Genomic DNA, 18206 nt, shown 5'->3' on the forward strand with positions numbered 1-18206 from the left:
AATTGTTTGGGATGCAAACAAAAACTCACAAATAACATCAGCTGAAATACAGGACTCTCTGAAAACTAGCGGTGTGGCTGTTTCAAGATGCACAATAAGGAGGCACTTGAAGAAAAATGGGCTGCATGGTCGAGTCACCAGAAGAAAACCATTATTGCGCAAATGCCACAAAGTATCTCGCCTACAATACGCAAAACAGCACAGAAAGAAGCCTCAAAACTTCTGGAACAAGGTAATTTAGAGTGATGAGACCAAAATTGAACTTTTTGGCCATAACCATAAACGTTACATTTGGAGAGAGGTCAGCAAGGCCTATGATAAAAGGAACACCATTCTACTGTAAAGCACGGAGGTGGATCGCAGATGTTTTGGGGATGTGTGAGCTACAAAGGCACAGGAAACTTGGACAAAGTTGAAGGAAAGATGAATGCCAGCACATTATCAGCAAATACTGGAGGCAAATTTGAACTCATCAGCACGGAAGCTGCGCATGGGACGTACTTGGACGTTCCAACATGACAACGATTCAAAACACAAGGCCAGGTCGACCAGTCATTGGCTAGAGCAGAACAAAGTGAAGGTTCTGGAGTGGCCATCTCAGTCTCCTGACCTCAATATCAGTCAAGAAGAGTAGGCAGCCTTATCATCTGAGAACATAAAGGACCTCATCCACAACTACCAAAAAAGACTTCAAGCTGTTACTGATGTTAGAGGGGGCAATACACGATATTAAATGGGGTATGTGAACTTTTGATCAGGGTCATTTGGATGTTTTAGGTTGTCATTATGATTTAAAAAGAGAAAACACAGTAGTTGACAAAAAATGGCTTCACCCAACCACTAACCATGAGTGGAGAAAAAGTTTTGGTGTTATCATTCATATTCTCGGAAAAAAGGCCAAGAAAGCAAAAATTTTGCAGGAGTATGTAAACTTTTGAACACAACTGTATATTAAATATGCATCTAGAAATAAAATACATCAAGAACTATCGTTCAGCCTAACTTACATTTTGGTTGGGGTTCAGAAACTGGGTCCTTGCATAACGTGTCAGCATGTTGATAATGACTACCTGGCCCCATTCCTCCACATCAATCAGCAGGTTACACAACTTGCGATAATTCTTGTGTATCAGGTCGATGCGTTCAGGACACACTTCTTCAAAAGCCATTACTACACTTCCTGCAACAAGCTTTGGAAAACAATGAAATACTTAGCAAAGTTAGTTATACCATATTCTGCAAGACTTACACGCACAACTATTAGGCAAAAGACTATATTGACCACATCATCATTCTAAGGCTGGCGTCACACTACCGCAGAATACAGGCGAGTGCTATGCGAGAAAACAACGCATAACACTCGGACCAGTATTAATCTACGGGGCAGCTCACATCACTGTATTTTTTCTCAGGTGTATTCGACGTGCGTGTAAAATCGCAGCATGCTGCGATTGTACACGTATATTGTCCGAGACTCGCTAATGCAAGCCTATTGGTGCGAGAAAATCTCGGACACCACACGGACCATTCGTCTAGCTTGCGACAAATACGCACACATTTTCCTAATTTCAGCCCATTTAGCAATTTAATTCAATGGTGAAAATCAGTGAGAAATGTAAAGCCATACGCATGTCATACGGATACATACGTGTGAGAAAGTCGCATCATCGCATTGCAAACGCATTACACACGGATGACCATACGGAGATCACTTGTGCGACTCTCAGCAGGGAGACTTGGACCGATTTTTCATACATTTAGTGTGACCCTGGCCTTATGCAGATTTTCCAATGCCACGCAATACAAACTTGAATGCTTATTGGATGAAGCAGGTCAAGTGATGCGTATTTGTGTAATGAGGAGGGTGAGGCCTAAGGATACAACACCCTTTATCAAGGTGTGAAGAATTACTAGGCAGCTTGTTTTCTTCAGTCAAAATTGGCCAGAAAAGAGATTTAACTGACTGAAAAGTAAAAAATTGTTATAGCTCTTACAGAGAGGTGAAGCATTCTTCAAATTGCTTAGATTTTGTGGGGTGATTATAGAACCATCAAAAGTTTTGGTGCAAATAATCAACAAGGACACAAAAAATAAGACAAACATTAACTGCCAAAGATTTGAGAAGGATCAAATGTGAAATGACCAGGAAGTCATTACCCGGAAGTTCTGTCATTGTCATATTCCAGAGCTGCAACCTCCCTGGAGGCCTAAAAGTACAAGGTGATCAGTGCTCAGAGACATGGCTAAGGTAAGGAAGGCCGAAAACTGACCACCACTGAATGAGGCACAGAAGGGAAAATGTCACGGCTGGGCCAAGAAATATCTGAAGACAGATTCTTCAAAGGTTTTATAGGCCTGTGGCTGAATCAGTAACAGGTACAGACGTCCGCTTTGACTCAGATGGCAGAAGTGGGGTACTGCTATGAGCTGGTATTACTAAAGATGAGCTAATTGGACCTTTTCGGATTGAAGGTGATACCGGAAAAAGTCTGCATCTTTTAAGAAAACCATGATTTTTATCAAAGTACTCCACTGTTTGGATAACCAGTAAAGGCCTTAAAGGTATTGTCCACTACTTGGACAACCCCTTCTCAATCACTATGTTCCTCCTTTATAAAATAATAACTCCTATACTCGCCTCCGGTGATGGTGCTGTTACAGCGGTGTTGGCACTGGCTTTCCTGGGGCTCAAGTGACATTGTTATATCCAGCAATCCCTGCGGCAATCAGAAGCTGCATCGCTGCACCCTCCTTCGGACAAATCAGACATCCAGAGGAAGTGAGAGAGCAGCTGCAGCTCTCGCTTCCTCCGGATGTTAGTTAGGTCCGAAGGAGGGTGCAGCGAAGTGGCCGCTGATTGCCGCAGGGATTGTCACTTGAGCCCCAGGAAAGCCAGTGCTGACATCGATGAAACTGCGCCAGAACGCAGGTGAGCAATAGGTGTTATTATTTTACTTGGTATTAACCTAATGATTGAGGAGGGGTTGTCCAAGTAGTGGAAAACCACTTTAAAGATGAAAGCATAGTGACATGGCCCCCTTACTCGCTTTTCGCTACTGCAAACTTGTGAGCCTTTCTTACCCCTTATTGACTGAGCCAATATTGACTTTAATGACCAAGCCAAACTTTACAATTCTGACCACTGTCTCTTTATGTGGTAATAACTCTGGAACGCTTCAACGGATCCCACTGATTCTGAGAATGTTTCTAGTGACATATTGTACTTCATGATAGTGGTAAAATGTATTCAATATGACTTGTGTTTATTTATGAAAACAACGCAAATTTGGCAAAATTGCCATTTTCAAACTTTTAATTTTTATACCCTTAAATCAGAGAGCTATGTCATACAAATAGTTAATAACTATTTACATCAGTACAATTTTGGAAACATATTTTTTTTTGTTAGGAAGTTATAAGGGTTAAAAGTTGACCAGCGATTTCTCACTTTTCCAACAAACTTTACAAAACCATTTTTTTAGGGATCTCATCATATTTGAAGTGATTTTGAGGGGCCTATATGACAGAAAATACCCAAAAGTGACACCATTTTAAACCTGTTATTCTCAAGGTGCACAAAACCACATTCAAGAAGTTTATTAACCCTGCAGTTGCTTCCCAAGAACTGAAGCAATGTGGAAGGAAAAAATTATTTATTTTTTTTCACACAAAAAATTAATTTAGACCCAAACTTTTTTATTTTCACAAGGGTAACAGGAGAAAATGGACCACAAAATTTGTTGTGTAATTTCTCCTGAGTATGCATATACCCCATATGTGGGGGAAATCCACTGTTTTGGCGCATGACAGGGCTCAGAAGGAAGGAGCGTCATATGACTTTTTGAATGTAAAATTTGCTGGACTCATTACTGGACGCCATGTCGCGTTTGCAGAGTCCGTGATCTACCTAATCTATGGAAACTCACCACAAGAGACCCCATTTTAAAAACTACACCCCTCAAGGATTTTATCCAGGGGTATAGTGAGCATTTTGAACCTACAGGTACGACACAGAATTTGCTAAGATTATAGGTTGTCATATTGAATATGTCGTCATTAGTGTTGAGTGCAAGTGCTCTTTACTCCAGTTTGCATAGGGTGCTCGAGGAGGCTACGAGTATTGCGGGTGCTCGAGTGACATGCTCGAGTTCCCGCTCCGCAGATTTTGCAGCTGATAAGATACCAAAAAAACCATGCGGGGATCCGCGATACTATGTGCATACCTGAGCACCCGACAAACTTGTGCTCAACACTAGCCGTCATATTTTTTTTTTACATTTGAAAAAAAAAAAAAAAACAATTCTAACTCCAACCCTAACCCTATCCCCAATCCTAAAAAAAACAGACAAAGGGGAATTTGATTTACTTTTTTTTCTTATGATCACTGTGATAGGGTCTATCACAGTGATCAAAAGTAACCAATAGTAAAAACTCCCTATTGTTGCCCGGTACCGGCTGGTAGATTTTGGTGGGCGCACAGCGCATGCCCCCGCAATTTTTTTCCAGGAAGATGACTCGGAGGGCCAGGGGACGGATCGGAAGCAGAAGAGCCTGGGGATGGCGGAGGTATCAGGGGGTCTTAGAGGCATTATTTCTCTCTCCTCTGACATGTATACCATGTCAGAAGAAAAAGCATTGTAACAGCGGGCACAGTTTTTTTTCTTCGTGATCGCTGTTATTCATTGTATAACAGCGATCATGAGATCAGGCACCTGAAAATCTGGCCCTGATCATGCTCTCCAGGGTTTCAGCTGCACCCGGTAGCTGAAACCCCAGAGATTTTCCAACTCCTTGGGGCGCTACAGCCTTATTCCAGATCACCATTTGAAAACGGTAATGAGGGAATAAGGCCCCTTACCAGCCGCTGTTTTAATTGTTATTACAAGAAGGGTGGATATAATGGTCACTGATATCTTTTTTTAATTATGAGACATGTATACAAAATACAATTGTGCCTTTTGGGAAACATTTACATTTTTCTGTTCCTAAAATGGAACAGATGAAGTTAAACAGACATGTGAACTTAGCCTTAGACAATTCATAACAAGTATGGATTATCCAAAACACAGAACTCCTTTCACTCTTAGCCATGTATTCAGAATGAAACTCACCGTGGTTTTATCAGATAAAAGTTTCTCAATCACTTCAATAAGCTGATCTTTCTGGTCTGAATCCAAGCTGTAAAAAATGTTACGGTAATGAAAAACACCAGAAAAGAAAAGGATCTTTTGGGGGTATGTTATGCAATCAAAAATATCTGTCTATGTGATAGGTATAAGGATCACAAATCAGCTCCTATGATTTAAAAAGATGAATACACACAGATTGTAAATCTAATGTAGAATCTGATACAAATCTGATGCAAATCCCTGGAAAAATCTGCAAGTGTTACATGTGGATTTTCGAAGTGGCTACAGATTTTAGCCTTTGCCAATTCAATGGTGGATTCCAAAGGAAAAATTTGCTGGATATCCACATCATAAGCATGCTGCAAATTGGAACATTTACACCATGTCCTAAAATCCACAAGTGAGACGCGTAAATTGGGTTTTGAAAATCTCATTATCACTTGTTAAACTTCACCTTTGCTGTGAATTTTCAGTATGTAATCTGCACTAAAAAGAAAGCCAAAAAAGTGCCGTACATAATGCTGCAGGAGATGTGCTACCTACGAGGATAAAAAACACAGAAACTATGTATTGCAGTGCAGGGCAACTATCTCACTCTTCTGTTACATAAGAGCCAGACAGAGTACAGAAGCCCTCCTACTTTCCAGCTCACAGCTCAGATTACTGAAGAGAGGGGGAGCAGTACACTAAGGACAGGACAGCCTCCTTTAGGCATCATGTCTATCCTACAATTGTACAGCTGTTGGACGTTACCTAAGGTCACCAAATTCAACAGTCAGTACCCTATCTATATATATAATTGCCTAAGGGGTACTTCCGTCTGTTTCTAAAGGTACCTTCACACATAACGATATTGTTAACGATATCGTTGCTTTTTGCGACGTAGCAACGATATCGTTAATAAAATCGTTATGTGTGACAGCGACCAATGATCAGGCCCCTGCTGGGAGATCGTTGGTCGCTGGGGAAAGTCCAGGACTTTATTTCGTCGCTGGATCTCCCGTGGACATCGCTGGATCGGTGTGTGTGACACCGATCCAGCGATGTCTTCACTGGTAACCAGGGTAAACATCGGGTAACTAAGCGCAGGGCCGCGCTTAGTAACCCGATGTTTACCCTGGTTACCATCCTAAAAGTAAAAAAAACAAACACTACATACTTACCTTCCGCTGTCTGTCCTCCAGCGCTGTGCTCTGCACTCCTCCTGTACTGGCTGTGAGCGTCGGTCAGCCGGAAAGCAGAGCGGTGACGTCACCGCTCTGCTTTCCGGCCGCTGTGCTCACAGCCAGTACAGGAGGAGTGCAGAGCACAGCGCTGGAGGACAGACAGCGTTAGGTAAGTATGTAGTGTTTGTTTTTTTTACTTTTAGGATGGTAACCAGGGTAAACATCGGGTTACTAAGCGCGGCCCTGCGCTTAGTTACCCGATGTTTACCCTGGTTACCGGCATCGTTGGTCGCTGGAGAGCGGTCTGTGTGACAGCTCTCCAGCGACCAAACAGCGACGCTGCAGCGATCCGGATCGTTGTCGGTATCGCTGCAGCGTCGCTTAATGTGAAGGGGCCTTAACTTCCGTCTGTTTGTCTGTCGTGGAAATCTCGGGTCGGTGATTGGTTCCGGCCGGCTGGTTGCGACCAATTAGCGACAGGCACAGTCCGGCCGTGAATTGGCCCCTCCCTACTCCCCTCCAGTCAGTGCCCCTTCCATACTCCCCTCCAGTCAGCGGCCACATAGGGTTTTAGCAGTCCGTTAACGCTGCTATTAACCCTGTGTGACCAACTTTTTACTATTGATGCTGCCTATTCAGCATCAATAGTAAAAACATATAATGCAAAAAATAAAAAAAAATTAAAAAAATCATTCTATTCTCACCTTCTGGCGCCTTTACCGCTCCTCGCGACGCTCCGATCCCGAGAATGCATTTCGGCAATGACCGCAGATCACATAGCGGACTCGCGAGATGATGACGTAGCGGTCTCGCGAGACCGCTACATGATCATGTGTTATTGCCGCAATGCATTCTGTGCCGGTGTCACATTAACAACACCGCACGAGAGCCCGGGAGCGAACGAGTGCCAACACCGCGGGTATGGGAGGTGAGTATAGGCTTTATTATTTTAACGGCGCCAAACATTTTGATCAAGAAGGGGTTGTCCACTACTAGATTTTTTTAATTAGGATGCACAACCAAGAAATCGCTAAGTAATAGCACAGTACCAAAACATGAATGTGAACACCAACTGAAAAAAAGTGAAAATTTTCACAAAATCTGCACGTAGCATGCAAAATATAAACCATTTCTGGACCCCTTCTTATAGGTACTATTTAGTAAAAAGTCAGGTTTCATAGCATTGTGCATTTTAGATTTTGCACCTGGTCAGCATTAATGTATTATTTTGTTGTGTTGGATTTATACGAAATCAGAAGCTATGTGACACTTAAAAATTTACTCTAAGTCAATTGAAGAAATGGCTAAATATATTTTTCGAATTATTTTGATGTTACCTATACAGTTTTGGTATAGCATGTGCTGCTGTCTTTCGTACATAAGGAGACATATCTGACGCCGCTTCTTTTATTGCAAGCATCATAATTGGCACAATGATTGGCACACGGATACTGGAGAGGACACGTAAAGCACTGGCGCGGATAAGCTGGTTAGGATCCTGCAGGAGAAAACACAGTTAAGATCTGTTCACATGAAATTCAGAAACTTCCATTAGAGGTCGAAGTTAGCAGGGCTCCTGAAGTATAGCTTTACAGGAAGAATACAGCGTATCTCTCTGTAAAGTTTTCCCACAAAAGATACCCAGCGAAATACATTGCCTGTACTATGGTTTTCCCTCCCCCTTCTTTATAGAAAATATTGCCAAATTTAAGTTATACTGACTGCCTGATCTACAGTTTTATTAAATTAAGAGAAACATTTTTTTTATCTTATGATTGTGGGAGCAATGGTAATCTCCTACTGATAAAACCTTCATTGTAAGTAAACAACAGCACATAGCCTGATAAGTGACACATTGTTGAAATCTGTCTTTTAACCGATATCTCATGCTGTCTTCAGATTACATAGCAAAAACCTGCTGACAGATTCCTTTTAATAGAAGTTCAGAGATATGCTTTACATCAGACATGTGGACCATAATAATACTAATGTCTGGCTATGACGCTTTTGTTTGGATGGTGTTGTGGGCATGCTTTCTCAAAGGTATTTTTATTAAGGGAGTTTTTTTATATCTGGGGGAGGAGACAGGGGCGTAACAACTGTGGTCGCAGGGGTCGCAGCTGCGACTGGGCCCAGAGTGTTTTCGGGGCCCGCCCAGTCCAGCAAACAAGTAGCAGTAGCAGGGGAAACAAAAGGAGACAAGTCACGCACGCACCCTGCTGGCCACGCCCACAACGACCAGCTTCCCCAGACTTCCAGCAGTGTGTGGCGAGTGGGCGTGTCCGTGAAGGACATGTGACCTAGCAGAAGGGCTGGGCGTGTCACTGAAGCTTGACAGAGATGCAAGGCAGCAGCTGGTGAGTGAAGTGCAGTCACGGCTGTAAAGTGCTGATGTGCTGCTTACGCATGCACGCACACACCTGTTCTGTGCGCACATGACCTGTGATGAGGTCACAGGAGGGGAGGAGTCAGGGGTCACATGATCAGTGGCCTCAGTGTATGCACTATGCAGGACTCTGCTGTGCTTGATTGTCATGGTGCTGAATGAGGGGATGTTTATGTAACAGAGCCGTGTGTGTACAAGGTGTACAGAGCGGAGCCGTGTATGTGTGTTGTGGAGCAATGTGTACGAGGTGTACGGAGCGGAGTCAGGTGTGTACGAGGTGTACAAAGCTGAGCCGAGGGTGAAAGAGGTGAGTGGAGTCGTGTATGTATGGGGTGTATGGAGCGGAGCCGCATGTGTACGGGGTGGACGGAGCGGAAAAACGTGTGTATGGAGTGTACGAAGCAGAGCTGTGTGTGTGAGGTGTACGGAGAAGATCCGCGGGTGTAAGGAGCGGAGCCGCGTGTGTACGGGGTGGACAGAGCGGAGAAGCGTGTGTATGGAGTGTACGAAGCGGAGCTGTGTGTGTGAGGTGTACGGAGCAGATCCACGGGTGTAAGGAGCGGAGCCACGTGTGTACGGGGTGGACAGAGCGGAGAAGCGTGTGTATGGAGTGTACGAAGCGGAGCTGTGTGTGTGAGGTGTACGGAGCAGAGCCGCGTGTGTGCAAGGTGTAAGGAGCGGAGCCGCGTGAGTGCAAGGTGTAAGGAGCAGAGCCGCGTGTGTGCAAGGTGTAAGGAGCAGAGCCGCGTGTGTGCAAGGTGTAAGGAGCAGAGCCGCGTGTGTGCAAGGTGTAAGGAGCAGAGCCGCGTGTGTGCAAGGTGTAAGGAGCAGAGCCGCGTGTGTGCAAGGTGCAAGGAGCAGAGCCGCGTGTGTGCAAGGTGCAAGGAGCAGAGCCGAGTGTGTGCAAGGTGCAAGGAGCAGAGCCGCGTGTGTGCAAGGTGCAAGGAGCAGAGCCGCGTGTGTGCAAGGTGCAAGGTGCAGAGCCGCGTGTGTGCAAGGTGCAAGGAGCAGAGCCGTGTGTGTGCAAGGTGCAAGGAGCAGAGCCGAGTGTGTGCAAGGTGCAAGGAGCAGAGCCCCGTGTGTGCAAGGTGCAAGGAGCAGAGCCGCGTGTGTGCAAGGTGCAAGGAGCAGAGCCGAGTGTGTGCAAGGTGCAAGGAGCAGAGCCGCGTGTGTGCAAGGTGCAAGGAGCAGAGCCGCGTGTGTGCAAGGTGCAAGGTGCAGAGCCGCGTGTGTGCAAGGCGTAAGGAGCAGAGCCGCATGTGTGCAAGGTGTAAGGAGCAGAGCCGCGTGTGTACGGGGTTCTCCGAGCGAAGCCGTGTGTACAAGGTGTAGGGAGCAGAGCCACGTGTGTACAAAGTGTAAGGAGCAGAGCCGCGTGTGTACGGGGTTCTCCGAGCGAAGCCGTGTGTACAAGGTGTAGGGAGCAGAGCCGCGTGTGTACAAGGTGTAAGGAGCAGAGCCGCGTGTGTACGGGGTTCTCGGAGCGAAGCCGTGTGTGCAAGGTGTAGGGAGCAGAGCCGTGTGTGTACGGGTTCTCGGAGCCAAGCCGTGTGTGTACGGGCTGTAAATTTCCGAGTCGGGAAGAATGGTACACGGCTGTGGGCAGAGCCCAGCTTGTGCACTGTGGGGGAGTATTGCGTGTACTCGCCAGTGTCAGAATGTGCAGTGCGCATGGTCTGGAGCCAACCCGTACACCCAATACACCCCCACACTGCACAGGTCTGGAAATGACGCACTGCAGCGTCATACCAGGAAGAAACAGCACACAGATTTCAAACCCCGGGAGTGCGCTTGGAATTAGAGTGAGGGAGGACATATTACTATAGGGACATGTTAGTTATAAAATCATTTTTCTCAGCGAGTACAGGGCAGTATTAGGTCAGACTATACAACATTGCAACACAACTATAGTGTGCGAAATGAATAGAGAAAATGTGAATTTCGGTGGGAAATATTTTGGCGCGCGGGGGGGCCCATTTGAAACTTCGCATCGGGGACCCTCACTTTGTAGTTACGCCACTGGGAGGGGACATGTAAATATAAGGAAATAAACAAGAATAAAAGCTCTTTTTACATATATAAAAAGTAACCATTTACATGTCTCCAAATGACCTAAAAAGAAACAGGATTAATCAGGGAAAAGAGTTGGCGATAAATAGGGGAAGAAAAGGGGGAAAGGAAGGGAAAGATAAGAAAAAGATCGAAGGAAAGATATAGGAAAAAGAGGTGAGGGAAGGGTAAAAGAAAAATCATCTGATTCAGATAACCACAAAAATCAAGTTTTACAATATACCGTATATACACTGATTAGTAATGCAACTGGTTAAGAAAGAAAAATCTGTTACATAAAAGGGATTTTCTTTACTCGGAGGAAATATCGAGCTCCATAAAGCCCATCTAGCTAGGTATTTCTGCATATTGTTATCCTTTAAGGCAACAGGTAATTGAAATTAGTTATGAGTAGAAACTATATCTACAATGTTGGTGATTGATGGGATTTCTATTGATTTCCATTTAAATCCAATGAGTTTTTTTGTAACTTCAAAGATGTGCAGAGCCATGTATCTAATCTGGGTAGGAAGAATACCAGCTTGGATGGAGAGCAGAGATAATTGAGGAGGTATTTTTACTGGATCACTCTTCATTTTATTCAATAGAGCATTCATTTCTTTCCAAATGGGTCTAATTTTTGGAGATAAATATTAAGCAATAAAGGCCCTTATCTCCATAACAGGACACCTCCTCAGTATTATTAACACATCCAGCCTAGGCTAATTTTTGGACATGACCAAAAAATATGAATAATATTGCCTTTTTTGGCCACATTTCCTCCAACATAGATCTAATTGATCTGCAAAAGCCTTACTGATTCTTACTGGAGCATAATACCACCGAGTAGACATTTTAAAATATTTTTTTGTGTAGTGGGCATGCTCTGAGACCTGGGCCGAGATCACTGTGCGGGAAGTGGGAAGAGGTGAGCTTTGTCATCATCTATTGTAAATGGTTGGGTCCTAATCTAGAGGTGTTAACCATCATTGTAATCCTGCCAGAGATGGCAGTGAGATGACTGCTGAGAAATTATCTCTCGAGAACACATTATTTTAGCTTATTATGAGGCCCTATGGTTAGTGGAAGAACTGCAAGAATTCAGTATTTCTGTATAGCTGGTGGAATGGATATTAGAAGAAGACACCAAAATACTAACCATGAATCTGCAAAAACCCTAGTCCATGCCCTCATCATCTCTCGCCTTGACTACTGCAACCTCCTGCTCTGTGGCCTCCCCTCTAACACTCTCGCACCCCTCCAATGTATTCTAAACTCTGCTGCCCGACTAATCCACCTGTCCCCCCGCTATTCCCCGGCCTCTCCCCTCTGTCAATCCCTTCACTGGCTCCCCATTGCCCAGAGACTCCACTACAAAACCCTTACCATGACATACAAAGCCATCCACAACCTGTGTCCTCCATACATCTGTGACCTCGTCTCCCGGTACTTACCTACCCGCAACCTCCGATCCTCACAAGATCTCCTTCTCTACTCCCCTCTTATCTCCTCTTCTCACAATCGCATACAAGATTTCTCTCGCGTATCACCCCTACTCTGGAACCCTCTACCACAACACATCAGACTCTCGCCTACCATCGAAACCTTCAAAAAGAACCTGAAGACCCACCTCTTCAGACAAGCCTACAACCTGCAGTAACCACCGATCGACCAAACCGCTGCATGACCAGCTCTATCCTCACCTACTGTATTCTCACCCATCCCTTGTAGATTGTCAGCCTTCGCGGGCAGGGTCCTCATTCCTCCTGTACCAGTTATGACTTGTATTGTTTAAGATTATTGTACTTGTTTTTATTATGTATACCCCTCCTCACATGTAAAGCGCCATGGAATAAATGGCGCTATAACAATAAATAATAATAATAATAATACTTAGCGACAAAAAATGAACATTTTCTGAATTTACAACCCCTTTAAGGCACAACATTAAACAATCAGGAGCTTCTAAGAATACAGTCATTACTCAACCAACCTTTAACCCCCTCTGAAAGGTGGAGATGGAGAGAAGAGCCAGATCCTGCTGTTCCTCAGCATATCGAACCAAGTAGACATAAACCAACTTCTTCACCTAAAGAGATAAATATGTTTGGCTTTGTCAATGTGGAAAGCCGTATGCTGGGCTCCGAGGGTATGTTTGGTCTTACTGACATGCATTGTTTTCATTTCCGTAGGCTAAATTGCCTTTATGCATCCTTTTAGTGCTTTATCTTTGTAAATTATCGTGACATAATTACAGAGAGATTTTTTTCATTTATTGGGAATGAAAATGAATACATTTTAACACTATTTTTCTAATAATTTGCAGTGGCCATTTTTTGTAAACTTAACATCGCTAAGGCCACTTTCACACTTCCGTCTGCTGGCGGGCGTCGTAATGCGTTGTTGTGACGTATCGACGGACGTGGTGAAAACGCATCCAATGTTTTGACGGATGTGTTACACACGTTGTGGCCTGAATTTCAATGGAGAAATTTCCGGGGACGAGAGAGAGAAAGAAAGAGAGAGAGAGAGAGACTTTTCCCCGGTTTGGAATATGCATCCAGGCATGCTCAGAAGTAAAAACTGCATCCGTCACTGGATTCCTGCGTTTCACAGTGTGCGCAGGATCCAGTATCCATAGGCTCCCATTCTGTGGAAGGATGTATGCCGCAGGAGGCATCGGGGAACGTTTTTCCACTGCAGACAAAAAACATTTCATGGAACGTTTTTTGGAAAAGACAGGCCGTCAAATTCCGTAGGATCCAGTGCACGACGGACGAAACGTGTGGCCATCTGTCGAGATACGTCGCTAATACAAGTCTATGAGAAAATGCAGTGCAGCCTTAAGCAACGGTCACACGCTCAGTATTTGGTCAGTATTTTACCTCAGAATGTGTAAGCCAAAACCAGGAGTGGAACAATCAGAGGAAAAGTATAATAGAAACATATGCACCACTTCTGTATTATCACCCACTCCTGGTTTTGGCTTACAAATACTGAGGTAAAATACTGACCAAATACTGAAGGTGTGAACGTGGCCTAAGGCTGCACTTACTGATGTTAAGTTTGTAAAAGATGGCCGCTACAAATTATTAGAAAGATCTTACTCACACAAAAATAAAAAGTAAAGTGATCTTTGGCCACTAGTCCAGTTTCTGATTTAACAATATATGACATGTTTACAGTTCGGGGGGGGGGAGGGGGTTGGGGGTAGTGCTCATTAAAATGCTTTTGTCAAGTTTAAGAGCCATCAACTATCCACATGCGGTATAACTTACTGGTCGCTTAGCCATCTACAGAAGTCCCATACGCAATTAAAAGAGCAGCAGTGAACACCAATCCATTCTTGAGTTTTGTGGGGTCCTAACAGTCGGACCCCCCAGTAATCTGCAAGTCACCATCTATGCAGTAGTTAGGTAATAACTTTCTAACTTGATACAAACCTTTTCTGTCCATCATCTCTAACTACTGAGGAGCTGAAAGTTATGTTTTGGTTCTAGGTACAAACAATTTTGAGCTGAAGTGAAACTGAATAAAATACATTGGACTAGTTACAGGAAGTCCAAAAAATTAGCTTTGCCCTGCGATTACCATTTTAGTCCCTCTTGTAAAACATACATACTATAGTATATATACTGTATATATGTGTAAATGTTAAGGAAAATCTTCTTACCAGGTTTTTGCTACCCTATCTGAATATAGTAGAATGTAGGAGCACAGACCCTGATTCCAGTGATTTGTCAATTACTGGGCTGCTTACTGTAGCTTTGATAAAATCAGTGTTTTACGCGCTGCAGATCTAGGGGTTCTCTGAATGTGAATGCTGCGCTCTGTATTACCCCGCCCACATCACCAAATGTCAACTTTCTGCCTATGCAGAGTGTACACAAACATTCTGCCAATCAGTGGTGGGGGGTGTGGTTATACAGAGCTCACAAATGTGGAAGACTACATAGCAATAGGTTTACTAGTACTTTAGCAATAAAATCACTGTTTTATAAGCAGATTATCTAAGCTACAGCAAGCAGACCAGTAAGTGACACATCAGTGGAAAACTTTATATCATGCTGTTCTGAGATTAGGTGACAAAAACCTGGTGACAGATTCCATGTAAATCATATAAGACAATGTTTACATCGTAATTGAAGCCTTTATCGTATTTGACAGGAAAACTGCTCTGCTTATACACTAAGCGTATCCATAAGGCTCTAGTCACCAGACAGACTGGACTTTTGGCCTCCATTGGGCCAGTATCGGTTGACATACCTTTTTGTGGCATGGAATAGCATGGTTCACTGATAGACTACTAAATACAAAGGTATATATGTTTTTACAATGGGAGTCCATTAGTGATGTCTCCAACTGTATCTCCAACGTAGGGTAAAAACATGGTGTGAATGGAGCCTTAGCTTCTGACTTTACTTTTAGTTTTTCTTGAACTAACACGCACACATTTGTCGCCACGCTCGTCAGCTCACCTCTATGTTCTTGCAGGCCACATTTTTCACAACAGCTGGAAACAGATCGGATGTATTCTTTCCTCGAGCTATCATCTAAGAAAAGAAGAGATGACATATAATATATATATGTGTGTGTGAAGATTTAGGTAAAAAATAAAATAAAAACACTTACAGCAACTATTCTTTTCATAGCCTCCAGCTTCAGAGAATCCTTGTTGCTGTCCAACATTTCTTTCAAGTCATCATGTCTAAAGAGAAAAATTGTAAGTGACCCATGAAAGCCGTGTTTGTATGAGAATGCCAATGCCGATTTATTCACAAAGTTGTATTTGATTGACAGATTATGTTAACTATGAACCTGAGATGTTTATGGATGTGTTCACATGACCTGGTAAGTGGCACTCGCTGCATTGTATTTGTGAAATTCATGTATTTAACCATCTACACACTACGGGACCCTGTAAATACAGTACACATTTTCCAGAGATTCTGACCCTGATGATATTCCATATTAAGGCTTATATTTCGGGTGACACAATGATGTACTTTATGAATCAACTATAATTAAAGCATACCTGAACTTTCACCCAAAATCTGTAGAAACACATGGTCTCGCAGCCTATATCCCCCACACGAACTGTTTTTGGTGCAAATACAGTGCTAGTCCAAGATATTCAGGAATTATCACGCTTTGTAACTAACCAGGCGCTCTTTTTGAGTAGACTGTCCCTTTTCAGCAGCATTCTGCCAGCACTATAGTTGCTGGAACTTACTCTTCCTCACGACACAGCATGTATTGTGCCAAATTACTTTTGATCCCCAACTGAAAGTCCACCTCTCTGTTAGGCCTGTTTCACACGTCAGTGTCTCCGGTACGTGAGGTGACAGTTTCCTCACGTACCGGAGACACTGACACACGTAGACACATAAAAATCAATGCATCTGTGCAGATGTCATTGATTTTTTGCGGACCGTGTCTCCGTATGCCAAACACGGAGACATGTCAGTGTTCGTGGGAGCGCACGTATTACACGGACCCATTAAAGTCAATGGGTCCGTGTAAAACACGTACCGCACACGGACGTTGTCCGTGTGCAGTCCGTGTGCCGTGCAGGAGACAGCGCTACATTAAGCGCTGTCCCCCCCACTGGTGCTGAAGCCGCGATTCATATCTTCCCTGCAGCAGCGTTTGCTGCAGAGAAGATATGAATAATAGTGTTTAAAATAAAGATCTATGTGCCCCCCACCCTCCCACCCCCTGTGCGCCCCCCCCGCTGTTCTGAAAATACTCACCAAGCTCCCTCGTTGGCTGTCGCTGCTTCCTGTTCTGGCCGCATCTTCTCCTGTATGCGGTCACGTGGGGCCGCTCATTTACAGTAATGAATATGCGGCTCCACCTCCCATAGGGGTGGAGCCGCATATTCATTACTGTAATCGGCGGCCCCACGTGACCGCACATAGATCTTTATTTTAAACACTATTATTCATATCTTCTCTGCAGCAAACGCTGCTGCTGGGAAGATATGAATCGCGGCTTCAGCACCAGATGCTGGTACGTGTGGTACCCAGCACGGTGCGTGTGGTACCCAGTGGGCACACGGGCGGCACACGTGTGCCGCACGTGTGCCACACTGATGTGCCACAGAAACGTAGGGGCACACGGACATGGATAATTCCGGTACCGGAATTATCTGGACGTGTGAAACCGGCCTTATGTGTATTATTGTAGACACAATAGGATCTTATTCCCATGGCAGAACATAGAGCTTGTACAGAAGCAGGAGCGGACGCAGACAGAAGAGGGCCCATGTGCAAGAACAATATACGAGCCCTTTACAGTCTAATAGTGCACCATAAAGCACAATTCCACTAGTTTTGGAGATGGAGATGTGCCCCCATTACCTCTTGAGCCCCCGTGCTGCTGCACAGGTTGCACCAATGCCATGTCCACCTCTGCGCAGTGGTATCGTTGTGTACTAGAGTGGTAGGCACCGGACATCTTCTGTACCCTACATATCTTGGCATACAATTCATTATCCAGGTCAAATTTCTTTTGGATATCTTCCTTTTCGCATAAATTTCTTTGAAACTCTATTACCTCTTTAAATTCTAACTGGAAATGTGTGTGTACGTGATTTGTATTATTTTATATACATTTTAGCATTTGATTAAACATATACATTATACTCCATATTATTGCTTTTATTAAGAGCTTGAAGTATAACTTTGTGAACATTACTTTTTCCATTCTTATTTGCCTTCTAATTAATGTATAAAAAGAAAAAGAAAGTCATATGTGTCCTCAGTCTGTTGCTACCATAAAACTTGACACTGGGTTTTAAAATATTCATTAGTAGTGTCTGGTTACACCAGGATGAAAAGGGGTAAGATAGGCCACCGACGGTGTCACAGCAACCACGGGTCTTAAATTCCAGTAAATGATGCTATGTACATTGCCCTCTAGATGCTAATGTTGAATAGACTTGTGCTTAAAAAGCCCGGAGGGCAGACAAGGGTACGATGTCAAAGGGAACCAGTCATGTCTTTTTCGCAATTAAACTGGCGCCAATGTGCTGTTAGTGATGAAATTTGGATCACTGAGGGTATGTGCAGACATTCAGGAATTGGCAGCGCTTTGGTCGCAGCACATGTCCGCTGCGTCCAAAGAGCTGCCAGCTATTAAATGCAGGTGATTCTGCATGTGTTCATTGAACCGTGCGCATTCATCGCGTCCAATGCATTGTATGGGTGAAATTTATCTTGTGGAGGCTCACATCTCCGCAAGATAAATAGACATGCTGCTTTCTGGAAAGACGCGCCGCGTGTCCTTTTCCGCCGGTGATCCGTGGGTGTCTGTGGATGCATAGTGGACATGGGAGTTCTTGAAATCCCATCCACCATGCTGTAACATCTGGACGCTGCGGATGTACGTAGTGTCAAATCAGCAGCATTTACTGATCGTGTGCACATACCCTAACACATTGCTTTCAAGCAAAATGGCGCAGTATTCATTCCA

General features: G+C 44.1%; 1 protein-coding gene across 4 annotated transcripts in view; it reads right to left on the reverse strand.

The window, feature by feature from the left end:
- AP3B2 (adaptor related protein complex 3 subunit beta 2) overlaps positions 1-18206 on the reverse strand; it is a 124568-nt gene that overhangs the window by 66585 nt on the left and 39777 nt on the right. For all 4 annotated transcript variants that reach the window (XM_069765750.1, XM_069765749.1, XM_069765748.1 and 1 more), the window contains exons 2-7: positions 15363-15438; positions 15209-15283; positions 12724-12819; positions 7633-7793; positions 5112-5178; positions 1008-1190 (exon numbers count right to left, since the gene is read on the reverse strand). In XM_069765750.1, coding sequence (XP_069621851.1) covers positions 1008-1190; positions 5112-5178; positions 7633-7793; positions 12724-12819; positions 15209-15283; positions 15363-15438 — 658 coding nt within the window. The remainder of the gene's footprint in view (positions 1-1007; positions 1191-5111; positions 5179-7632; positions 7794-12723; positions 12820-15208; positions 15284-15362; positions 15439-18206) is intronic.

The sequence above is a fragment of the Ranitomeya imitator genome, chromosome 4, assembly GCF_032444005.1.
Source record: "Ranitomeya imitator isolate aRanImi1 chromosome 4, aRanImi1.pri, whole genome shotgun sequence".
NCBI classification, from domain to species: Eukaryota; Metazoa; Chordata; class Amphibia; order Anura; family Dendrobatidae; genus Ranitomeya; species Ranitomeya imitator.